At 47.3% G+C, this 26,220-nt stretch overlaps 1 protein-coding gene across 15 annotated transcripts in view; it reads left to right on the top strand.

Moving 5' to 3' along the window:
- The window catches only part of MYCBP2 (MYC binding protein 2), a 1,771,217-nt gene that overhangs the window by 270,056 nt on the left and 1,474,941 nt on the right, over positions 1-26,220 (top strand). For all 15 annotated transcript variants that reach the window (XM_085622060.1, XM_085622057.1, XM_085622054.1 and 12 more), the window contains exons 13-14: positions 2,004-2,168; positions 14,839-14,997. In XM_085622060.1, coding sequence (XP_085478186.1) covers positions 2,004-2,168; positions 14,839-14,997 — 324 coding nt within the window. The remainder of the gene's footprint in view (positions 1-2,003; positions 2,169-14,838; positions 14,998-26,220) is intronic.

Here is a 26,220-nt window from a genome sequence, read left to right as displayed (position 1 = left end):
TTCAGCTCATTGATACACAAATTCAGATTCTCACATTCTCATGGTACTCTGTGTTGCTGCTGTGGCTGAGTAAGATTCCCAAAAGTGTTGTGTAAGATCGTCCTAGCAAGATGTTACTGGAAATAAACAGGCACCTCATGTCAATCTCATTGCTAGTTTTGCCTCTGTTGTGAACCAATTTCCACTGCCCCCCTTTGGCTCCTCGTACTACCCCAATGCTGATACTCTTATGCTCAGCTGCTTCCAGGCCCCATTATCGACCCATATCTCTTCGTTGTTCCTCACGCTATTTGCACTTCTTGGCCTTTGAGTTACTCTGTCCTTCAGTGTGTGGGGCCACTATGCCCTGGGGTCTGCGGCTCATCTAGGTAGTGATTCTTTTCCCCAGAGCCTTGTCCTCTGCCCCTAGGTCCCTGGTCAGCCCCTCGCCGGAGTTGTGTGTTTTAGTCTCCTTGCCAGTTGCTGTGAGTCCCGTGTGAACAAACTCCAGCCTGCATATCTTCATCCCTACGATTTTAGCAAACCGCCAGCACTCACTGTCCTCTCGTTCTTGCTGGGCTCAGGACTTTACTCCGCGCAGGTCATTGTGGTATTCCCAGAGCAGTTCGCTCACTGTTGGAGTGCTGATGTCCAGCTATCCCACCTCTGTACTTCTATGCGGACTTGCCTGGTATGGCTGATTGCTGAATCTATCACACACCTCGAATGAGCTTTTCCTCCACCTCCTCAGCCCCCCGCATCGGGTGTGTTCCAGTCCACTCCAGCAACAATGCATGCCATCCACACTCTGTCCACCTCCTTTGGGGCTTGATTCAGCACCTGTATTTTTTTGGGCTCTATCTGCAATCTTCTAGCTCCCACCAAGGTTCAGGTGCATGACTCTTGGGGAAGGGGCTGGAGGGAGGGACAGTGGGTGCTGATTGAGGAGGTTTATTGTCAGTGTAGCGGAGTTGCAACAGTGCAGATCTACCTAGGTGGCCAACTTGGTTCCTCCCCTCAATCAGTAGTGAATATTTTATGAAGTGGTAAGTGGTAATCTTGTTTACTTGTGAAATGCTCCTGCCAACTGAATTGCCCTGAGGTACTATTCCCAAAGGGTTGCTGTGAGACATGTGTGGTGACATGGAAGGAGCAATCAGAAAAGGACCTTTGATAGACACTAGACTGGTACTTTTAAAAGGTGCCTAAGGCTTGGGAGTGCAGAGGCGATCTGATGACATAAATAAGTCAGCAGGATTGGTTTGTAGGTTTGGCATAGTGTCAATGAGGTCTCTGAGCACTATGTGGCAGATTCAGAAACATGAGTGTGAGAGCATTGGGATGGATATTGAGGACCAGGGAAGAATCATGTTGGTCATATGTAAAATATTTGGAAATAACATGCAGTATTGAGTGGCTTTATGTTTAGTACTCAGAATTTGTGTAGTTCCAGAGAATTGAGTGTTTCTTCCAGGTGGGTAGTGCAACACTGACGTTGGCGTGGATCAGGCCCTGCAGAGCATTATGGTTTACTAGGCAAAAACCTGTTTCTCTCTTTGTCCAACTCCGTAGCTTGAGAGGTTGCCACAGTAGAACTGTCAATAGTTTATTCTTGACTTTGGACTCAATATTCTGATAGATACATGGTCTGGGAAAAATCAATAATTGGACTTTGTGCTGCTTCTTTATGATTTCCTGATGTGCATTCAAGAGCAGCAGAAACATATGGGCAAACTCTGCAGTCTTGACCATTACACAACAGTTTTTCTGAACGATCCTCATGTATAGACGGTGACCCTCAAATGTCTCATAAGGATACACCTTTATACATCACACAGAAGTTTTTTTTTTTTAGCAGTAAAATTTATAAAGATCTCTATAGAGAATATATGAAAGCTATGATTCACCGTGGAAACCCTAGGTTATTAGTTCTTGAAAGTAAATTTTTTTATTCTGAATTCATTGTAATGTATAACTCAATGGATGTCATGTATTTTTGTTTTTTACTCTTCTGTGTTTTGCAGCTAAAAGCAGACGTCAGTCAAAGCCTTACAAGCCTAAAAAATTAATAAAAGTGGACGGGAAGATTGTGGTACACACAGCGTGCAATAATGGGAGCAGTTCCGTCACTACGAAAGATGGAGAGCTCTACATGTTCGGAAAAGATGCCATTTATTCTGACAGCTCCTGTAAGTTTCATGTGTAATGGGTAATTGTGTGCAGGATGCACCTATACAGAAGGCTCATCTATGGATGAGGTAAACTTTTCAAACGCAATCAAAGCCAGTTTAAAGTTACATGTTTTGACATTTTCAGCAATGTGTTTTTCACGAATACATTTAAGCAAAATGGGTAGTTGGTAAATTAAATGTCGTAAGAATTATCATATTTCCTTGTTTAAACAATTTCAATCAGATGGAATTTGCCTAATTTTTGGAAGCCACCTTATTGATATAAGTGAATACGTTCACTTATTTTGGTTTACATGAACAGTAAACCATCAAATGGCTGCTAGAAACAAAACAGGAGCTAAACATGAACAGTCCAGGCTTGTTGAGACACACTGCGCGCACACACGCACGCGCGTTCACACTGCGCGCACACACGCACACACGCACACACACTCACACTGCACACACACTGCACACTCACACTGCACACTCACAGTGCACACTCTCACACTTAGCACTGGCAAAAGAAGAAAAAGTGCTTAGGCACTTGACTAGGTAGATTATCACTAGAAATTAAGTCTGTATATCCTTTGCAATTAAAATATTGAGTAAGGACAGTAGATGGTAGACCGTCCCACATCTAAATCTGATCAAAATATAATATTTCATTGGATGGTCTCCCATCCTCGAATAAGGTTCTGTGACTTTTACAGTTTTTAAAGACAGATGCGGTTTAGAGATGATCCAGGCATTCTTCCCCTATCAAGCTGTAATCTAGGAGGGCATTTAAATCAATGTTTTTTTTAAAGTCCTTTATATTTTTTAGCCAGTGAATTTCATGCCAAAGATTGAGTGAGAGGCAGTCTGGTATAACTTCCCTATTCAGTCTCACTGCTGGTTTGTGCCAAATGGAAACCCATAAAAACAGGTGCCACTTTTATGTGTTTTCTACATACTTAAAATATGTATAAGAGCAGCTGGGGTAGATTGTGGCAAGAGTAGCATGTACCTTAGAGATCTATTCTTGGGTGTCTGAATACAGGATGTGTAAACATAGCCCCAGATTCCTGCTCCAAAGGTCAGTGAGGGAATACATTTAGCGTTGTAGAAAGGTAATCATCTGGGCCAGAGGTCTATGGTCTAATCATGTTGCGATTCAGAGTACCAGTCATGAGTCTACCTAAACACATCCTTCATTTAGTAAGAAGATTCGATCCCATCAGCTTGGAATCCAGTTATTCCAAGGTACTGTTCTGACCCTTAAATTGCCTGTGAGCATATTCCACGCGACTCTGCCTCAACGTCTTCCGCGGGCGTGACGTTAGCGACGTTAGCGAGGTCACATAAGCCCCACCCAGGCGCGCTGACGCGGATCCGGATCGTGTTCCTGGCCTGTTTCAGACCCTCTTTTTCCGCTTTAAGCATTTTTTTTGAAGTGTGCGCGAATGCCTTCGGGCTTAAAGACGTGCTCGTCTTGCGCGCACCAGATGTCGGCGACGGATCCTCACCCCATCTGCATGTGGTGTTTGGGGAAGCACCACGACTCCACGGACTGCGAGGCGTGTCAGCAAATAAAGCCAAAGTCCCGGCGGGAGTGCTGGCTGAAACTCCTTTCGGAACGCATGTCCAGGTCAGCGTTGTTGCTGCGCCTGTCCCCCGCGGAAGGCTTCAAGACCCGCCGCTTCAGTCTCCGACATCGTCCCTCTCCCAGGCCGCAAGGGCGTCGCTCACCTGTTGGTAAGTGTCTCAGTTTGTCCCCGAGGCCCGGTCCCCGGCCTGTTGGTGGGTGAAGGGTTCTCCGCGGGTGGTGCGGCCCCGTGCGTCGCCACCCTATCCGCCATTCCCTGGCACAGGGGCGACCAGAGCGCTGATGGAGGCCTATGCAGTGGCCTTGCAGGCCTCTTTGGCTCTTCCCTCTTCTCTTCCTGGGATGTCTGCGGATCCCTTGCCGCGTGTGGGGACTTCTGCGGCGTCGCCGGCGCCGACCGGTTCAGCTCCAGGTTCTGAAGTGGTGGTGCCGTCGGGGTGCGGCCCTTCGGGGTTCCCTCCTTCGGACCACGGCACCTCTGCCTCGCCGCAAACCCCTGCGGGGGTCTCTGCGGTGTTGTGGCAGAGATGGTTCCAGTGTCCCCTTCGGTGCCGGTCGACATTGACCTGTCGCCGGTGGCGGACTCTACGGCGCCGGGCTGACGTTGGGTCGTTGATTCGTCTTCGGACACCCCCTCTTCTCCAGAGGTTCGGCGGTTGTTGGTTTCATCTTCTCCGGAGACTGGTCGCCGCAGCGTGGCTTTTTCCACGGCGTCCCCTAAGGACAGCTCTTCGCCGTCACTGCGCCCTCAGTCTTCGCCGAAGGCACCTCGGGTTCCCCATTCATCGGTCCGCCTTCCCCTTTTCCGTGCTTGGCTTTACCTTCCTCCGGTTGTGCTGGGGGACGGCCGCCTTAGCTTGCAGCCGTCGCCTACAGAGGAATTGCTTCCCCTGCTGCGGGGCCATATGGAGGCGAGTGCTGCCTTCGCTCGGGCTGTTTCCACAGCTGCGGGAATCTTGCACATGGGCGATCCAGCTGTCCATTTCCCCACGGATCATCTGCTGGAGGTCCTCCATCAGGGTTTTGGTGGTCGGGAGCTGCTTCTTCCCTTCGAGGTTTCGCTTCACACTTCTCTTTTGAGGGCTTGGGGGCGTCCTGCCACAGGGGACCCGGTGCCCCAGCCACTTCTGCACCGCCAACGTCCTGCCCCGCATGATCCGGTCTGTCTTTTCCTCCACCCCTCTACCAGGGGCCCTCTTTTACAGACTGCCTTTCCCTCCCTGCCATCGGTGTTGTCTCCCCCATCACGGGAGGCCTGCTGGTTAGATTCCTGGGGGTGCAATATCTTCGCCTCCTCCAGTGCCGCTTTGCGGGCCCTTAACACTCTTTGTGTAGTGGCTAGAGCCACTTCTTGTTTGTTTGATTTGGTGGTGTCCCTTATGTCAGCTGCTTCTTAGGAGTGTGCCTGTGTTGATCTGTGGCACCAAGTGTTGGATGGCCGGGAGCTGGCGGCATTTATTCTTCGGTCGGCTCTGGACATTTCGGAGGTGCTTGGTCGTACCACGGCTTCTTCTGAGGCCCTTTGTCTCCATGCCTGGCTACGGGATAGTGTGTTTCCTGAGAATGTTAGAGAACGGCTGGTTGACCTTCCCTTTGATGGCGCTCTTTTGTTCCATGCCCCTGCGGATTCTGCCATTCGGAGGTTTCTTGCGGGGCTTCCTCGTCGTCCTCGTCCTCCTCCCCCTCAGTGACCTGTATGTTGGTCTGTGTTTTGGGAGGTGTTCTTCCGTTGTTTTCCTGGGGCCTTGTAACGAGTAGCCCCGGTTGTGTGTTCTGTGTGGTTGATGTGCCTTCAGGTCCTTTTGTTGGGACTTTGTTGCTGTTGGCTGCTGGTCCGGCCCCTTATAGGTCTCGCCTGAGCCAGCGCATGCGCTGCTCTGCAAGACATTTAGTTAGTGCGTTTTCAAAGTGCTACCAGAGGCTTTTCCTGGCCTCAAGCTTGCGTTCACGAGGGCGTGCACGAGCGCAGCCGCCATGTGGGTTTCTGTCAAGGCTCATTAAGACTTGCTGCCTCTTTTCGCCTTGCTTGCGCTTCAATTCCCTCCCCCCTCCCCCACCACAGATCGCGTCACTCTGCTGGCCTCCACTCCCCCCCCCCCCCCGCCACTCTATACTGCAGCAGACCGTAGCGTGCTTTTTAAGAAAAATAATCTTTTTGCGCACGCACACAACTCACGGGCTTGTCTTGAGTTATGGTGAGTTCTTTCACTCCTGATCCTTTCCATGGACCACTCACTGCACAGTTGAGTAAAGGCATGCTGTGCTTGCTACAAGCTCGACATCTCGCCTCCATATAACTGATTATATTTTAAGGACATGGCTGTCATGGGAACCCTACAAAAACATTCCCCCTTCTTGGGGCCTCAGCAGCTTGATAAGGGCACCTTGCAAAGAGAGCAAAGGTTCAGATCCACGAATGACTGACATGTTCAATCACCGCGGACAAACAGCGAGACTCGAGATGAGAACCATCAATTTTCGGGTGTCTCATTCTCTGCCACTCTCTCCTAACCGTGCCACATGTGGAAAAAGGTTCGGCTCTCTAAGACTGCACCCCACCACCAAACGCATACCATTGGGGAATGCAGCGCTCTTAGAGCACTGCACATGTAGGACGCCTATCCAATGAGTAAGGAAGTCACCCTGACCACTTGAAGATCCAGCTCGCCGTCCCTAACTTCCTGCAACAGGGTGACGAACTTGGTAGTGAACAAACCCAGGCACGCTGCCAAAGAGGGCCATAACCCCTGAAAGGAGTAGGAGGTCAAAGGACAGGTAAAAGAACCCCGAACGAAGAAGACCGGTGGGGGATCAGAAACTCGAACAACAGGGGGAAAGAGCAAAAGGAGGCCCTCATGCTGGAAAGAAACCAGCTGGAGGGATGCTTGACCAGAAGAAAACTTAAGAGGACACCCACAGAAGACAAGCCACCCAGAGGGAGGCGACTGCAGAAACCCAAGCAGAGGGCCCTCGCAGAATGGGGAGGAAGGGCGGGCCGTGAAGGAATCTGTGGCTAGAATCGTCTCTACCAGATACATCGTTACCGAAGGTAAGTAACTTGTACTTTAGCTCTCAATTTCGTCAGGGAGTCCTGCATGTTATTTATCGTCTTGTTGGTATAAGAAACCACCTTTCCCTCAATCTCACGCAGGAGCAGCCTATCCTCGAATAGTGCATATTCAGCTAACTCGAGTGTCCAGACCTTCTGCCTTCCATGCATGTCTAAGCTACATGCATTTGTAATACTGTGTGTCACTTACTTGGTGATCATGCTGAAAGGTTTAAAACCACCATCTTCAAGGCGATTACCAAGCTTAGATATCCCAATGAGGTCCTGTGTCCCAAAACCTATCAATCTCCCAATTTCTTTAAGCCTCATCCTTGTCCTCAACGGGGTCTCTTGGGTGTTCTTAGTTCCCCCATACCTTTTCCCGCCTTGGGCAAAACCTCCAATGTCACCCGGGTTGCCGGCTGCAGCCTTCGAGCCCCTTTCCCACCATAGAGACAATGGACTAGATTGGAACTGGGTCTTTCTAGCGCATACATGGGGAGGTCACCAGTCACATATACCCAGTCATTTATTACAATCTAATGAGCAGCCCAGTAATAAGCTCTGAGATCTGGGAGGACGATACCCCCATTATAGTAATTGCGTTGCAGCGTCATCAGTGCCACCTTGGGGTGCCCATCATTTCAGAACTTTCTAGACTTCTTCATCTATTTTAGTAAAAATATCATCCGGGAATTTATGATCGTTGTTTTGAAGAATGTATACAAATTTCGGCATTGTGATCATTATAAACATGGCTGCTGTGCCCAATAATGTTAGTGGTTATGCCTTCCAGCAGTCTGTGTCCGCATGAAATTCCACCAGTACGCGCCGAAGTTTCCGGTATAAACTACGCTCTTTGTCGGGGATTCCATAAATCCCAAGGTATTCCAAACTCTCCTTAACTACCAATAATATCCCCAGAATGGGCGACATATCGAGTTCCATTCCTGTTGGGTGCAAGACCAATTTATCCCACTCTATTTTATACCTGCATGGGCGCGATAAGTTTCAAATACCTGAAGCACTACCGGGATCATATTCTCCGGCTGTGTGACATTTAAGAGGATTTCATCCACCTATATCAAATTTTTCTCATCCTCTGTGGCCCGAAAGCCTTTACTATCAGGATGGTCGCGAACTAGGCAGGCTAGTAGCTCTAGCGTGAAGGTGAAGAGGGGGACAGGGGACATCCCTGTTGCATCCCCCTTCCAAAGGTGAACTCCGAGGAGAGGGTTCAGTTTATTCATACTGCGGCCACTGGCTCCTGATACAGCAGCGCTATCCAGGTCACGAATTTCGGGCCAAATCCAAGTCTCTTTAGAGTTTGCATCAGAAATAGCCAGAGCATCGCATCAAAGGTCTTCTCTGCATCCAGAGAGAGGATTACATGTGGGTCCGGACTTGAGTGGACGGTTTCCAACCAGTTACGGAGTCTGCAGAGATTGAATCTAGTGGACCTACGTGGCATGAAACCGGACTGATCCATTTGAATCAAGGGGGATAGTACGTCTACGAGCTTCGCGGCCAGCGCTGTTGCCAAAACCTTAGTCTCAACATTGAGCAGTGAGATCGGGCGATAGGAGCCTCAACTCTTCGCTGGCTTTCCTTTCTTTTGGATAACTACTATCATAGCCCGGAGCAGATCTGGCAGTAGTGTCCCTACCTCCTAGCCTCTGAGTACATCTTAAGGAGATGAGGACCCAGGATCCTGGTGTTCCTCTTAAAGAATTCGACCGGGAGGCTATTCGGGCCCGGAGTCTTCCCTGAGTTCAGCTTAGCTATAGCCACTTCTATTTCTGGGAGTGCAATTTTCTCCTCCAGGACCAAAGAGTCCTCCCTCGAAAGGTTGGCAATTTCACAGCCACTAAGTAGGGTTCGATTTGTTGGGCCTCAGCCAGAGGGCGCGCCCTATAGAACTCCTGATAATGTCTTGAATTATTCTATTCTCCCATCTGTGGTATAGGTTTCACCATTGTCTCCCACTATACTATGTACCCAATGGGCCTCTGCCTCTAGCAAGCCCAGCCATGCCAGGAGCTTGCCAGCCTTAATGCCAGTGTTTCTTGCATCATTTTTGTGCTGATGTGCGATACTAGTTACGCAGGGCCTCGATCTTTTCTTTGGTATTATCAAAGGACACTGGATAGTACCATTGTATTGAGAGTCACTTGACTGTATTGTTAAAACCAGAATGGGTTACTGTTTGTGAGCCTTTTGTTATGGTCCAGCCTGGGGAGCCATGTTCATTGCACTAAACTGAGCTTCTAAGCCAGATAAAGCTGAATTTCCCAGTGGACAAGGTATCTTGCCAGTGGGAGATAAAATGTTGTCAGCATGGATCTTTGTAAACTGCTTCTTCTCCCATAGGCGCCACAAGATCCTTTTTTACATCACAAAGTGATGCAAAAAAGGTTCATATTGAGTGTGTAGACTTGTCACAATAGCTTCTGTTAAAACCTGCAGGTCCTTATGGAAGCCTAAAGAGGGATTTTTCAAGAAGGGGTGACTGCCTAGGGAATTAGCTGGAATGATGAGGGGCAGACTAGCCGTAACATCCAAAGGGAAGGTTGAGCCGTAAATTTGCAACTGCCCTGTTAGGAGGTGGGGGAAACTCCTCCAATAGCCATATCCTAATGGGCATTTCGAGTAGTATTTCTGCTTGGCTCAATGCAATCTCTGACTTTTGTTCACAACAGTTTTTTGCAAGGCTCCTGTTGTCGTTGGAGAGGTGATCTTTCATTCGCCCATCGTCAATATCCTCTGTACTGCGAGGCCTGTAAACAAAAATTAGGCCGTACAGGAGTGGCCCAGTCTGATCTTTCTGTTTTCAACAAGCATGGACAGACCTGTCCATGGCACAGTGGGAGATCTTGGTGCCTTTCTGCACTGAGCGAAGCAGTGCTAATGGATTTTGTGGTTTGTAGTCACCACTCCAGTTCTTGCAGGCAAAATGCACCAGCTTCTGAGTAAGTGTTTTGCTGTTATTCTGATTTTAATGAGGGCCTACTTTCCTGAAAGTACAGTAGCAGGGGCCCAGCTAGGCACCGGATTATCACAGCCCATCACATAGTGAGACCTCTGATCTTTAAACTGCTTGCTTGTGGGAATAGGGATTTGAATCCGGTAAGCTTCAACTTGTTGCTCAGTCTGTCTGTGCCATTTGTGCAGGGCTACTCTTGCTAAAGGAGATGAGTACAATTCATAAGTTTAATGTGGGGGATGGCCTTCCAATAATGTGATCTATAACACTCTGTTGCGTCTTTATTTCTATGTTTTCCAATATATTAGAAAGTATAATTGTGTAACTTGTAACCTGTTCGGTTTAGCAAAGCCCGACTGCCTTCAGAAACCAGTAGAAAGCAGTGTTTGCTAGCTTACCACTCTAGATGAAACTATTGATAGCAAATTGGAATTGTTTAAGTTAGATGACATCGGCAACCATATCCTTTTAGAACATATAGATAACTCCAGCATATTTTATCTGTTTAACCTTTCCACCTGGAGAAGTGTTTTTGGTGCTAGTTTTGCAAATTTATTTTCATCGGTCGACGGTGGGTACTATTAATGATCACCAGCTGAGCTATGAAGGGGGATTTTCACACCTCGGTGTAGGTAATGGCCTTGAGGGCCAGTCAGACCAGGTGGAGTAAGTTGAGTTCTCTCCTCTGCTCATGGGTTATGTACCATTGCTTCAGACTTAGCAATGTTTATCGTAATGCCAGATACTGCTTGGTAACAATACAGCTCCTCCAACAAAACTAACATGGCGCAGAGTGGATCAGAGTCGCTAAAATGCTGTCTGAGTACATAGTCAATTTAAATATATTGACTGTAATTTAAATTCATATCGCTGTAAGAACTTTTTTGGTGTTGTCATTGCATTGGTATCCAGGGATAAAGCCTGATTTTATCTGGCTTTGACATCAGCAGTCCCAGTCGCATGGATATAGGGTACCTGCAAATATTTTTATATTTAGATTCAAGAGGGAGGTGGATCTTTAGGAACCACATTGGGAGGTGTCTTTGCCGAGTTAGAACTAATAGTCACTGCTACATCTGGGTTTGCTAGATGTCAGTGTCATCAAACTGGTTAAATAACCTATTTAGCAATGGGACCAGTGGCTTGCAGAAGTTTTTATAGAAAGCCATCTTAAAGTCACTAGGGCCTGGGACCTTGCCTATTTTCAGTCCGTGAATGAATCCAGTCACTTTGCTGCAGGAACTCTAGGACCAACATGGGAAAGTTAATGTGGTGTCTGACCAGGTCTGCCTTCACTGGCTCTTCGTCATAAATGTTTTGATAAGTCTGAAATTACTCTATTTCACTGAACCTTTGGTGATCTCGCTGCTAACTATCCTTAATCTTGCTTTCTAGTTCTCTGTTGATTTTAGTCCTCAGTTGTGCAGCTAGGAGTCTGCCTGCTTGCTTACCAGATTGTAAAACTTCTCTGTTATAAACAGGTGGCATTGTGCTCTGTCTAGATCTAACTCTTTAACTTGGTCATTAACATCTAATGCCATGCTTTCTTTGGTATGGTTCTTTGGTGTTCGGATTCCAGAACAAAACATTCCTGTTGTGCCCTAGTCTTGGTTCTTGCATCTTTTAAATCTGCTTCTGTTACGCTAAAATGCCCTCTCAACACTGCCTTAAGTGCATCCCAAAGTAAAGGTAGGGCTATGTCACTACTGCAGTATACATAAGGTAAGTACAAATCTTAGTGCTATATGATAAAGTTGCTTGTTATAACCTACAGTTACGTCTTGTTGATATAACCCTATCGTTCAGTATTGCGATGGTGACTGATGCATGAATGAATTGAATTATGTCCCTAATTGTGAATTCTTCAACCCCTGGCTTAGGGCTAAATTTAATTAGTATATGACTTAAGGCGGACATATGCACCATGCGCATCTGAATGATGTGTAATTTGCTTCCTTACCACCTCCCTATATCCATTAGCCCTACCAAGTCTAGCCATGTTTTAATATGGAGTGGAAGCCCATGCAGTCACTCCCAAAATTGTATGTGATTTGTCCCTTATATCGTCCCTGACATTAAGGTCAACCCCAAAAGCCAGTACTTCTACGGCAAACACATCAGAAGTCAGACCCTTAAGGAAACCTATTATGATAGGATGAGTCTCTTGTGGAAGGCAGATATCTATTTTAGACCCAGCATCAAGTCTCTTTCACATTCATGCTCATAGTTTTAAACTTGTTGTCATTGGACATAAAACATCCACACCAGAAGAGATTCCTAGTGCTTTAGCAATAGATTAAATAATGTACTCAAGCTTCTGGAGCATGGTTTACTCGTGTGATCTCTTATCCCTCCCTCCGCCAAGCTCAATGATTAAACTAAACTGTTGCAGAATCTAAACTACTTACACTTTTCACCCAGCTTTCAAATGACATAACCTCTTAAGCATCAAATTAGTACTCTTCCTCGAGGGCCCTCTTCTCCTGTATACCCCCTCTCCAAGATTATTCCCCTCATCAGTAAAAAAAAAAACAAAAAAAACCCCTCTTACTGTTGAGAAGATTGTGATTGCACAAAGCAACTATTTTAAGTTGGACCAGCCTCTATTCCTATTGCTTTCTTCCCAGTCTCCTTGTTTATCTGCCGCAGATCTTATAAAGTTCCCACAAAACTTTCACCCAGGCCCTCTCTTTTTCTCCTCTGATGTTAACCACCTTTGAACCAGGTTTGTGCTACTAAAAAACTGGGAAAACGTCTGAAGGGCCTTCTTTTTGGTTCCTGGTTGCCAACACCTTTTGTCCATTTTAAGTGGACTAGGTGCACTCTAGCATGTTCTAGATGTGGTGCATGTTGTGATAGTGTAAATGTCTGGGCCTTTTGCATCCATCAGTAGACCATATGTACGTATATCATTGTGCTGAGACCTTTTTTCAGGGCTATCCCGTTTTAGTGGAAACTCCTCATACCTATCCTCCAGTGTGAGGAAACAGTTACTAATAACTTCCTGCTTATTGGTTTGACCATGAACTGTTTTTCCTAGTCATTAATTCTAGTGCTTTGGGGCTACACATCATTTTGTAGTTTGTGGAGGCATGCTTTTATGTTTGATCGAATTATGACTACTTCTCCCTTGATCCCTGTTAAGAAATGGTCTTTAGAGGTAGGTGCAGGGTTTTCAGCAGGTCTTTTGGGATGATCATGTGTGCTTGGTCATAATCCTGTCCTTGATAATGGAGTCTCGGTGCCCTCTGTTTACCACCACATTGATGCCAAACACACTAGTAGCTGGACGTTTCCTTGCAGTAACTTCTGCCATACCGTCTGCCCAGTAAGGCAAATGAAACTCGTTCAACAGACTGTGCACCTTGGATTCCACTGAAACTGCCTGGAAGGTGATAAACAGCACCTCCAGCATGCTTTCCCAAACTGCATGGCTTATGATGGCTCGGTGCAAACCAGAGGTGCAACAGCACCTCATTAACACACCATTTCACTGGGAGCAATTGCTGCCTCCCAAATGGATAGCATGCTTTAGAAGATCATTAAGGATACAGATACTGCCTAGACCCAACTCTGCTTTTCGCAAAGAGCAGGCAAGGGGAGGGTGCCAAGCCTGCAACTCTTCTTCAGTGACCTGGATGTCATTAACATCAACCTTTCCAGTAAGATCAGGAATCTAAAGCCTGCAGCCGAGGTATTTACTGTGTAAACAGAGGCAAAGGGAGTAGAGGCTTCAGCAGGGGCCGCTCTAACTCCAAACAGTGACGTGCCACCATTTACCTGGAGCACACTTAACCTGTTGGGACGAATAAAGTTATTTATTTCCCAAAACTTAACGGGTATAGGTATGGAAGGGGTACTGCCTAGATTTCCACACCAGACTGCCAAATATACCATTTCATAGTCGCAGAATGAGTCAAGAACACTGAAGACTTTGGCCTGAGAAGGCACAGGCGCTCCTTACTCAGGGTGCCATCGTGGGGCCAATGAGTCTACATCCTGTAATTCATTGTCAAAAAGGACAACATTCTGCAGCCTGTCCTAGACCTTAGGGTGTTGAACCAGTATATCCTGTTGGATAACTTCAAAATTACCACCTTGCAGGGCGTCACTCTTCGGCTGTGCTCAGGACACCACATACCGGTGTTTTGTAGCAAGTGACGAACACTGGTTCAGAGTTCTCCCTCTAGGAGTTACAACAGTTACAACAACTATTTAACAAGTGCTTGGTGTTGGTGGTGGCACCTCTGTGTCGCAACGTCATTCAAGTACTTCTGTACTTGGACGGCTGATTGATGGAGATGCAGCCAACTGCAATGCTTAGCACACACTCGACATACAGTGTCTGCTAACTAAACACACTGAGGTTCACCATCACTGCCAAAAAGTTGCTTCTCCAGCCCCTCCAAATCCACCCATTTTAGGGGATATGCTAAATAACACTACGGTCAAAGCCTACTCAAACAATTGAGGGTGATGACATTTCAAAGGGTCGTGCCTCTTTTTCAGATATCGTATCCAATCCGAGTCAGAATGGCAATGAGAGTGTTGGGTATCGTGGTTTCATGCATAGCAGTAGTACCTCATGCAGAGTTGCACATTCATCCACTACAGGAGTGTTTAACAGGAAGTTCTCAACAGCACGTGACCATTACCAAAGACAGGTGTCCAATGGGCTTGGGTGGGGGGGGGGGGGCTTCAATCACATGATTATTCAAGGTATATGGATACAGGAACAACATGGTTGCCACTTTCACTACCTGGTATTTACCAATACTTGTTCTTCATGCTGCTCAGTTCAGTGAATCAAAATAGCTTCTTTAGTTCATTTAGGTACACATCAAGTAAATCATGAGCATTACCAATGTGAGATGCTCCTCATCCCCACTGACCCCTAGACATAGGGTACCACTTTAGTGTGTAGGAGCACTTAGTCTCTTGCAATTTTAAGCTTCTTTTCTGAGTATTTAAAAAAGATATTCAGTTTATTTTTAACTTGCACTTGGTTCTGTAGGGATTGTGATAATATAATAGCAAATGGTCATCATGACGTATTTTTGTCTTGCAGGTTTAGTTACAGACTTGAAAGGACATTTTGTTACTCAGGTTGCAATGGGCAAAGCTCATACGTGTGCGTTGACAAAGAATGGGGAAGTTTGGAGCTTTGGTGTTAACAACAAAGGACAGTGTGGGAGAGATACAGGCTCCATGAGCCAAGGAGTGAAGGGTGAGCACCATGTCTAATGTCTCTATCATTTGTATTCCTTTGATTCTTGGTATTTGTATTATGTATTAACGATTGTTGATTTGCTAACTTGCCTGGTTCGCCAATAAAGTGTACTAGGGCCTACTTGTAGGTGCATTAAACATAATAGAGAGATGAATGCTATAAAAAATGACTGCCTAATTTAACCAAATAAGTTTCGCACTGCAAGAAGAACGTTTTGTAGTTGATGCTTGATAATTGTGCCCTACTTCTAAGGAGATCTTTACAGTGCTAATAGTTCACACACCTAGAGGTGTTTGCTACATCCATTCTCACTTCTAGTGATTTATGTGACACATTGTCACCTCACTTTCAGGAATAGAAATTTGAAACCATAAGGAAACCTCCGCTTCCCCTGGGTGACCCTGAGCAGACGTTATTAGGGAGAACCAGTGTTCAATGAAATGACCATTGAGAAAGTGGAACGTACTATATACCTAATCCGTTCAGGGTCGCTTGATGATCATGCCATTGCAGGTGTTTGCTTCCTCCACGACACTTTTTTGGTCTTAACAGAAAGGCTCAACCTTTCTTTGAGGTCAGCAAGATTCCCCAAATTGTGGAAACATGCAAACGGGCTGCTCTTACTTAAAAAGCCAACCCTGTGAATTTAGCCAGTTACCCATCATTCTCTTCTGCCCTTCCTGGTTAAGATGCTGGAGAGAATTATTAACAAACAACTATCCAGGTATGTGGAGAATCATAATGTATTTAATCTTTCGCAGTCTAGTTTTAGGGCAGTACACAGCACGGAGACTGCCTTGCTGGATGTTACTGACATAATCAGGTCTATCCTGGTTGTGAGCGGTTCTGTTGCCCTCATCCTGTTAGACCTATCAACAGGATTTGATATGATCCTCCATTCTTTGTTAAATAAGCAATTGCAGAAGATAGGTCTTTGTTCAAGAGTACTGGCATGGAGCACTGATTTTATTTTTTTCATCTTTTTTTGTGCTGAAAGGAAAGGACTCAAGCCATGTATTTGCCACCATTTAGATCGAATATCACTTATACAGAGTGCTGGGTTCCATAGGGATCTCCCCTTAGCCCCACCCTGTATTATATTTACATTGCCCTGTTGGCTAAAATAGTCCTGGACCTCTGCTTTGTGATACTGTCCTACTCCGATGATACCTAGTTGGCGATTTCAACCATGAACCTCGATGATTAAGGCAGAATCAGCTTTCGCGAGTGTCTGTAGTTAGTGACCGGCCGGATGAATCAGAATGGTCTGCAATTAAACGAGGCCAAAACAGAAATCATTCTGTTTTGAAAGGACAATAAGAACTCATCATATGATTGATGGCCTATTGACTTAGGCACTCTGCCGCCACTTAAGATTGTGTGAAATGTGGGCATCCTCTTGGATGGTAACCTTAGCACGAAAGTAAGTAACACTATAAATTTGGCGGAAATGGTTATTCTCCACCGCACAAGTATAAATTAATCAATTTTAATCTACTTGGTGCTTTAACCCAGGCTCGGACTGCCCCTCAGCCCCCTAATTCACCTCTCAAAGAGTAAGCACTCAACGATCAAGTCCAATTTTCACACTAGTCAATCACATAAAGCATGTCCCAAATGTCCATAAAGTTGAAATGTAGTCATCATCCGTGTGAAAAGTCCAATAAGGAGACTTACATGCTCTTTATTTAAAAAATCTTTATTCTTCATTTATTCATATAAAAATAGACAATGACCACCCAGCAACCGCGTATCGACCCCACGTCCTGACTTCATCTGGGAATGTGTTACTTATGGTAATTCATAGTAACTGTCAAACAATTTTCCCACAAGTGTTTCTTAAAACCATGGAAAATCCCTGCATTCCATTTAAGTTTTATAACCATCGTCCTTCCATAGGAAAGCTTTTCCTAACATTACTGGTAGTAACTCTGTCTTGTGTTGGGGTGGTTGGTTTTCTACTCCAATATCAAGTTTTAAATATCTCCAAGCTAAAATTTTGTATCCAAAATATAGACTACCCCAGTATCATGAAGGTAAGTGTATGTGAGTTTAATTTTATTTACATTCTTAACTCCACATCTGTTAATCTTGAAGTTGTAGATCCCTTTAAGGTACATAGATGTGCAGTTAACAATAATTAATACAAACTTTCTTATTTACTTGTTCATGATATTGTATTAGTCAGTATTCTGGATATGATATTTTGGCATGATGCAATATTTTGTCACTTGAAACCATTAGTAGCTCTGAACTATTGTCATTGATTTGAAGGAGCTCTTGTTATAGAAAAGGTTGGAGACCCTTGGCCTAGGCAAACTCTGTGAAATTGACAGCAGTAGTTGCTGTGCAGAGCAAAGATTTTTATTGGGTGAGTATCTGTTAGAACAGGACATTATGAAAACCGAGGCAGAGCTAAAAAAGAAAATAAGGTGGGCAATGCAGAGGATTTTAAAGGAAATGTGAGCTTAAATAGGTAGGCACTGCCAATATTTCAGACTGGAAAGAGACTGGCTAAAACGGGGTGCCAGGGTTACCAGTTGGTATCCTGGCACTGTTTGGCTTGCAAACAGTAAGACTCAGAAAATGTATGCCAAGGGTGGAACCATGACAGTAGTCCAGTCTGGAACCAGTCGGCAACATAACAGCAGTTGCAAGCATCATAAGAGATAAGACTTTGTATTTTTCTCATAACATTACAGGAAGAGACCACTGAGAAGACCTGGCAATGCGTTTGGAGAGTTATCAGTTTTGATGCCAAACTTCTTTATAGATTGGGCGATATTGGGGCAGGGGTTGAAATCCAGTGTACAAAGGTCAGGCTGACCATCTTAATCTCAGTCTCTGTTTGGTGTTCAGTGGTGATCCATCCAAAAACACAATTCAGAGAGACAGCACTTGTGTGATAGATTGTGAGAAAGATTGTGCAAAAGATCATTCAGTCTGTGTAGGATCCGAATGACAGCAGCATTTATATTAAATGAGAGGTTGGGAGTAGCCAGAGGTCTGAGATGCTGATTAAAAGGAAGGGGCCAGAGAGCAGATCCCTGAGCCACAGTTTGTGTGTAGAAGAGAGAAATTGGCCAAGGCCGATTCAACCAGACGAGCAAGGACTTTTTGCCTGCCGCCCGCACTTCAGAATGAGTTAACTTTGTTTGACGAGTCCGAATTTTTGTTTCCACCTGCATTTACGAGATAGAAGCGCCTGGAATAGAGACGGCACTTCACATGAAAATAGATACAATTGTGGAGCCTCAAGTGCTACGTGACCAGTGATTCAACTGCTCTCACATGCAACATAGGCTCACCATTACCATATAATTCTTAATTGGAACCCCATCCTGAGATTCACGTCGGATGTGTACTACTCCAAAAGGCCCAGACCATATTTGAATTTTAATAACACTAAGGCCGTCACCTCCTGTTCAAGTCCTGATGAAGACCCGCACTGACCTTACAGTAGTGCAGTACCAGGGTTGAAACGTCGACTTTACGTTGGGACCAGTATATAGAACCTGCGTTAAAACAAATTCTTCCATTTCGCAGCCTGACTATAAATACTCAACTTTCTGGCCATATTGAAATTCTCAAGCTTTTAAACTATTGTGTATATATCACGCACGTTGTCACTGAGCACCATTTGTCACTGTGTCACTTTTTGTTATCACATTGTTAGTTGACGGCTTTTCCAAAATATAGATGCATATATGAATGACTTAATTTATATAAATAATCAAATTAACATATAAACTGTTTGGTGTGTTGCTTATAACATGACATTGCATATTATTCAGATAGTGTTTGACTAATGCTTTATGCGCAAAGAAATTCTCTCACCCAACAGAACCACTGTTTTCTTTATAATTTACTGCCCAGGTTCTGAGGGATACTGGGTTACCCCATTGTTTATATAACTACAAGGGTGACCTTGAGCACGCCCTGCAAGAAACAAACCGAACCAGTGCAAAACAGTGCCATCAATACCGGTTGCGAAAAGATCATTTAGTAGCAATGTGTGGTCGACTGTATCAAAAGCTGCAAAATGAATCTAAACTGTAGACGTCCGCTGCAAGACATTTGCATCAAGAACATAATAAAGAACCGACTCTGCCATCATATAAATCGGACACCTGCTTAGCATCGTCCATAACATTATTGGAAACTGGCAGTCTAAAATGGCTCCAAGAATTTTTTCAGTGACTGTAAGAAGAGAAATTGGTCATTATTTAGGGTTAAAGAGGGATTTCCCCCCCAAAGGGCGCGGTGGGGGCAGCCTTGAATGAAGTAGGAACTTTGGGGGAATCAAAGCGATGAGTTAAATATCTCTAAAGGCCAGGGGTCAAAATATCTTTGAGATGAGAAAAATGTAATTGGAAAATGATCAGGGAAACCACATTTACAGGAAACAAGAACATGATACAAGGTTACTCAAGTGACTGCAGTCAGTTAAAATCGAAGTAAAAGGGGACGTAGTAATTATGGAAGGAGGATTAAGCTGAAGCTCTTAATGGTATCTCTAGTGCTAATTTTGGAAGCAAAATAATGTGAAAGTGTAGGAAAGTATATCTTTTTGACTTGGTTACCCTCACTTTTTGCTCACTGGTACTGATGCTTTTGATTGGAAGTGTACTGGGTCCCTGCCAACCTGGCCCCAGTGCTTGTGCTCTTTCCCTAAAACAATACAAATGTTGGTTGTAACCTAATTGGCAAAGACTTTAGCTGCCTTGTAAAACTCTGGTAAACGGTACCCCTGGTACTCAGGGCATGGGTACAACAGAGGGTCCTTAAGGGCTGCAGCATATATTATGCCAACCAAAGGGACCCACTTACAAAGTGCTTGCAGACTCCCATTGCAAGATACTGGAAATTGTGCAAGCAATGTAAAAACACAACACTGTCCGCTCCCAGTGTGCAGTGCCAAAGTACCTTACATGTGCTAAATGTAAGTCACCCCTACAGAACCCTAAGGCAGGGTGCATGTGAGGACACATCTGCGTCAGTAGACATTCCCCCGTGATGCCTAGTTTCATTGCTAGTCATTGCAAGTGATCACAAAGCCATTTTAAAGGTATGTACTTGGCTATGGTCATTACGAGTTACATAATGGTGCCACTGAAAATAATGGTGTTTTAATAAATCTGTTCTGATGTCAGTATCAGAACCTTAGCGTGTTGGCTGACTGGTGTCTTCCAGCTTCCATCACAGACTAGTTTATGACCTCCTGCAAGTGAGAGCCCATGCTCAGAGGTCAAGACAAATGCCTGCTCGGAAGAAGGTGTTATCACCATCACTTGCAGACTGGCTAGCATTTTAGCATATCAAGGGCAGCAGCTTCAAAGCCTCTCCTGCCTTTGATATGTGACCCCAGCTTCCCCCAGACCTGGGGAACGCTACCCCCTGCCCTGTGGCACATTTGGCACCAGAGCAGGCGGGGCATTAGATATTCAGGAGGCTTGTTGCACCCCAAGCTAGCCACAACCCTAAGGAGGCCTACCTGAAGTGAACAGCCAAAGAAGGGTTTCACCAACTTGATTTGTGGTGAAATAGGGACGTCTGGGTCAAGTTTATGCCCACTCCCCACAAGAAATGAGCATGTAGGGGGTGTAGTCGCTCTAGTGGCTGGAAGCACTATACTCCCTAAACGCCCCTAAATTGGGTATTTAAAACCCCTTCCCCCCCCACCCCCAATACACACACACTCTCTCACTCACTCGACTTTCTGGGAACTGAAGAGGACCAAGAAGATGCAGACACCGCCCAAATTGTCCTACAGTTGTGAATCCTCCCTAACACTTAGAGGACTGCCCAGCAACCAGCCCCCACGGCATCTACAGGCACCAACTGCCCTGGTCACCATGTTGCTGCCCATTGGGCCCACCGAGGGAGCATCACCCCAGGATGATGTCTTTGTGGCTCTAGGAGGTCAGCCCCGTCTCTCTGCCGAGTTTCGAGATGCTAGACCCTCCCGGAGCTCCCCTGCACAAACACCCTGAGGACCGGGGCACTTTCACCAGCCAGTGCTTGTTTTCCTTCCAGCCCAAACACTACCACCTTGAAAGCCTTTCTGAACGAGGGACAGCCAGACATATGAGACCCACGACCAGAGTGCCCTGCGGTTTTGTTGTCACCTCTTCTATAGGTGACAGTCAACCGTATGTGCCTCTAACTCCAGTGGCCGGCCAGCCAAGACCCTCTGCACTCGCGCTCCACATTCTGGATCCACATTCTCTGACTGTGTCCCTGGGCCTAAAGGTCCCCACAACTTGAGCCTCCCTCTGGGTTCAACCGTACCTACTCAAGTCCCCTTTGTTTCCACAGTATAACGTTTGAGGCTACCATCCTGACCTAGCACCTCTGCACCCAGACACACCAGGTTGGATAAAACTGGTGGTGGAATAACATTACATGTCATACTTGTTTGTGATTGAATTCTGGAACATGACATTGAAAATGGTAGAACGTTCTAGGCTCAAAGAAGACTGGGTAGTTTGGCTCCCGTCTCTAAATGGGGCTACAATGGACACAGCACCAAAGCACTGAGAAATATAGGTATGGTAAAAATAGAAACCTGAAAAGGATATTTTAGGAGCTATGGGTTCTGGTATACGAGCTGAATGTTGGTAGCGGAGGTCGCAAAATCTACCTACAAGGGAGCCTCCAGTCTATTATCATGAATATTAAAGTCCGCCAGAACTAATAGGCAAAGAATGAGGTGGTCTAAAGGAAATAATTCTGTCAATTAATTGATTGATAGATAAAAATTACCAGGAACATGAAAAAATAAGCATTGCATCTGAAAGAGACCCGTTAGTGATAGATTCCTTACCTTAGAATATCCCCAGCAGTCAGACTGCATCCGGAAAGTTTTTTCGTCAACCGTACACCTGCGCATCTGTAGGCATCGTCGTACGGCTCCGCGTACGCCGCTGGCGTCGTAGTCGCTGAGATGACGTCGCTGGAGCTACTTAGACACGCCCTGACGTCAGTTCATTCTTTTTCTGCACCAGCAAGCGCAGATCCGGAGAGTGAGCGGTACCCCCAGTCCTTTTTTGACAGAATTTTTAGGACTTTTTGTCTGTTTTCAAGTATATATCACTTTACAGGTGCGTAGGGATGCCTGGTTTTAAGTCCTGCGCGGCCTGTCCCTGCACGATGTTGGTGAAGGGGTCTACTGCCTGGGGCGCGGGCGCGACCATGACTCAGGGTCGTGCCCCCACTGCTGGGCCATGGCTCCGAAAACTTTGCGGGAGTGGTCCCTAAAGTGGCTGGAGGCCCGGGGGGAGTCTCCGCGTCGTTCATGGACCCGGTCCCGTGGGAGGTCGAGGGACCGGCCGTGGAACCATCATCATCATTCGAAGTCTTCGCACTCGGAGTCAGGTAAGGCGAAGCACAAGAAGGTGAAGAAGCATTGTCTCTCTTCACCTTCCCCTAGCCAGTCGCGGCTAAGAGTACAGCTGTCGCCGCCCCTGCGGCTCCGGCAGAGCCTACGCAGTTGCCGATGGCCTACCAGCCCTTTCCGGGTCTATCTCCGACTCCGGCCCAGCTGCAGGAGTTCCTGTCAGCCATGGCCCGTGTCTTCGGACCATCCGGCCCTGCCCATGCGCTTTCGGGCCCCGCGGGCCCTGCCTGGGGTCCTTGTTCTTCGACGCCGAGGGACCCCTTGGATCTAGGACTGGATCCCTATCCATGCTGGTTGGCCCTGTATGGTGCCGGCCGCAGCCCCGGCCGACGCCGTCCCCGGTTTTCTCCCTGGTGTGGAGCCGGTACCGGAAGAGTGTCTACCGACGCCGATTCCAATGCCGTTTGGGAACATCTATCCCTATATCCACCGACGGCCATATGTTCCACCTGTTAAGCAGGCTGGGGAGCACTGGGAGGGGTCTGAGGACCCTCTCGCAGCTCAATGCGAGTTAGACCCGGACTGGGATGAGGATCCGAGGGATGCAGGTGACCAGGATTATGCTCCAGAACCTGGTGCACTGTCTCCTTCTTCTGTGGCCACGAAGCAGGGTGGTTCATATTCTATGGTGTTGCGTAAGGCAGCCAAGACTCTCCACCTCAAGCTCCCTACTGTGGCCGTCAGGACCAACCACCTGACAGAGGTGCTTCGGCCAGCTTCTGCTTCTACGGAGTCGCTGCTGCCCTTTAACGATGCACTCTCGGATGTTCTTTTGGGCACCTGGTCGAGGCCCAACACAGGGGCTCCTGTGGACCAGAACGTGGCCCGACGCCATTGCACGGCCCCGGGCGACCCTGTTTTTCTCTCCCAACACCCCACCTCGAGAGCTTGGTTGTCCAAGCCTCTGCATCCAGAGCGCGTTCCCTTCCCCACCTCTGGACAGGGAATCCAAGAAACTGGAGCAGTTTGGGAATAATTATTTTTCTTCCGCCAGTTCAGGCCTGCGGTCTGTGAACACTGCATGTCTCTTGGGCCGTTATTTCCATTCTGTGTGGGATACAGTTGCGCAAGTGCTGCCTCAGTGTCCGGTGTAGGCTCGAACAATACTCTCCCATGATATTGCTGATATAGAGACGCAGCCAAGTTCACTATCCGTTGTGGTCTTGACACTGCTGACTCGCTGGGCAGGGCGATTTCAACGACAGTGACGCTACGCTGTCACGCCTGGCTGAGGACGACTGGCTTTTCTGGGGATGTCCAGAACACTTTGATGGACATGCCCTTTGATGGCACTCGCCTGTTTGGCGATTAAAGCAGATTGCGCGTTCGGAACGTTTTAAGGATTCACGGGCTATGGCCAAGTCCTTGGGCCTTTCGGTTACACGCACTCCTTCCACTTCTGCTTTTCGCTCCTTTTGCGGCCAAGGAAGAGGCGCCCTAGCACGTTCGTTTCAAAGCCACAGGCCTGCTCAGCAACATTCTCTGTGCAGCCACGGACGCAGGACCCATAGAGGCGGGTCATGGGGCCAGCGTGCAGGTCAGTCCACCACCCCCCTGCTGCCCCTGCCTCCAGACCTTCCTAGTCCGGTGTTTCAGGCCCATCAAGCCGGAGTTGCGACCAAATGAGTTCAGAACATCGACCAGTACTATCAAAGACTGCCGGGGAGATGTGAGGTACAGGAGAATGTTGTCCGCATAAGGAGAAATGCAGTCCTCAAATTCAGGCGTCCACCTAATGCCGCGCAATGAGGGCTCCCATCGTAACCAGGCAGCCAGAGGTTCCAAAGCAAGCGCAAAAAGGAGGGGTGACAGCGGGCAACTCTGCCGCGTGCCTCTTCCCAACCCGAAGGGCGCCGACACTCTGCCATTCACAACTACCTGAGCCAACGGTTCCTCATACAGCAACCTCACCCAACCGATAAACCCGGTGCCAAAACCAAATTTCGCAAGCGCCGCCCAAAGATATGGCCATTCTAGGGTATCGAACGCCATAGTGGCATCCAAGGACGCCAAAACGGCCGGTTCACGTATGTACTCCGCTCTGGCGAGCACTCTATGAAGACGCCTCCGGTTCAGGGCTGTATTACGGTGAGGTATGAAACCGGACTGGTCCGGATGGATCAAGTCGCCGACGACCCCAACCAGACGGTTAGCTAGAACCTTAGCAAGAATTTTAGGCTCAGCATTTAATAAGGAGATGGGCCTGTAAGAGATACACCGATCCCGCGGCTTCCCCTCCTTGTGAATCACAACTATGGTAGCGAGACGCTGATCATAGGGGAGGGAGCCCACGTCATGTGCCTCAAGAAACATGTCGCGGAGGTGAGGCGCCATCTTGTCCGGGCGCAGTTTATACAGTTCAATGGGAAGGCCATTGGGACCCATGGCCTTGCCAGAAGCGATCGAGCGAATGGCCAAAGCAATCTCGTCAGGCGACAACGTCGCATCCATCAGTGCCCTATTCGCCTCTGACAAAGACGGCAACACTATATCTCTCAGCAACAGATGAGTCATCCTCAAGACCATTCGAGACTGAAGAATATACGTCACGGAAATAAGTCGCGAAACATTCAACAATTTCCACAGGGTCAGTCACACGCACGCCATCCGCTCTCTCAATAACCGGCACCACTCGACTCGCTCTCTCCTTCTTGTCCAACCATGCAATCAGTTTACCAGCCTTGTCCCCCACATCGTATAAGCGCCCCTGTTGCTCTCTACTCATCACTTTGGCTGCGTCAGTAACCAACGTTCTATAGTCAAGCTGCTTAAGACTGAGAACATGCAACGTATCTTTCGTAACACCCAGTTCCAGGTCCCCCTCCAACTTGGCTATGTTGTTTTCAAGGCGAACCACCTCTTCAGTCTTGCTTTTCTTGGAGTGGGAAATGAGAGAAAGAGCCTGCCCACGGAGCACTGTTTTGAAGGCTTCCCATAACGAGACAGCAGAGGACACTGACCCCACGTTTTCAGTGAAATAGCGGTCAATAGACTTGACCAGGTCCGCCTGGATTTTAGGATCACGCAGGTACCAGGGGTTTATCGGTGCCACCCTCCCCTCAGCCCCGTGGGTGACCCCAATGTGCAACAGTAGTGGGGAGTGATCGGAAATACCCCGGGCCAAATGTCTTACTTCTCTAATCATCACAGCTTGGGCCGCCGGCATAAGGACATAATCAAGTCTCGACAAACTCCCATGGGCTCCTGAGTGAAAAGTGTATTGCGCCTGCCCCGGGTGCATTAGTCTCCAGCAGTCTATCAGTACGAGGGTTTCTATAAACTCACTCAGCCAGGCCTGTGCCCCCGGGAGATCCCTGGGAGGGTGACGATCCGCCCAGCCAGATACGACAGAGTTAAAATCGCCCCCCACCACCAGACCCCCCCCCCCCCCCGGGAGCCCGGCCCCAGGACCATTCGCCCCAAATCAGCGAAAGTTACGGTCTGTAATCCTGGTGGGACATAAACAGAAACGAGCGAGATGGTTCTGCCCTCCCATCGGCCTACAAGTGCAGTATACCGCCCTCTATCATCATGGATCACATCGTCCACCTCCAACGGGAGAGAGGCTCTAATCAGGATGCCCACCCCGCGTGAGCCAGAAGTGAAACCAGAGTGCGCAACGAGACGATATCCTCTCCTATTCATAGCATGGCAAGAATTCCCAATTAGATGCGTTTCCTGCAGAAAGACGATATCTGGCGACAGCCGTTTCAAAAACTGCAGCACTACTCCGCGTTTAATCCTATCCCCCAAGCCATTCACATTCCACAAGAGTACTCTCAATCCCCTACCCCCATCCCAGCGCACAACCCCCCCCCCCC

This window comes from Triturus cristatus, chromosome 8 (assembly GCF_964204655.1).
Source record: "Triturus cristatus chromosome 8, aTriCri1.1, whole genome shotgun sequence".
NCBI classification, from domain to species: Eukaryota; Metazoa; Chordata; class Amphibia; order Caudata; family Salamandridae; genus Triturus; species Triturus cristatus.
This window is presented reverse-complemented; position numbering and strand designations above follow the sequence as displayed.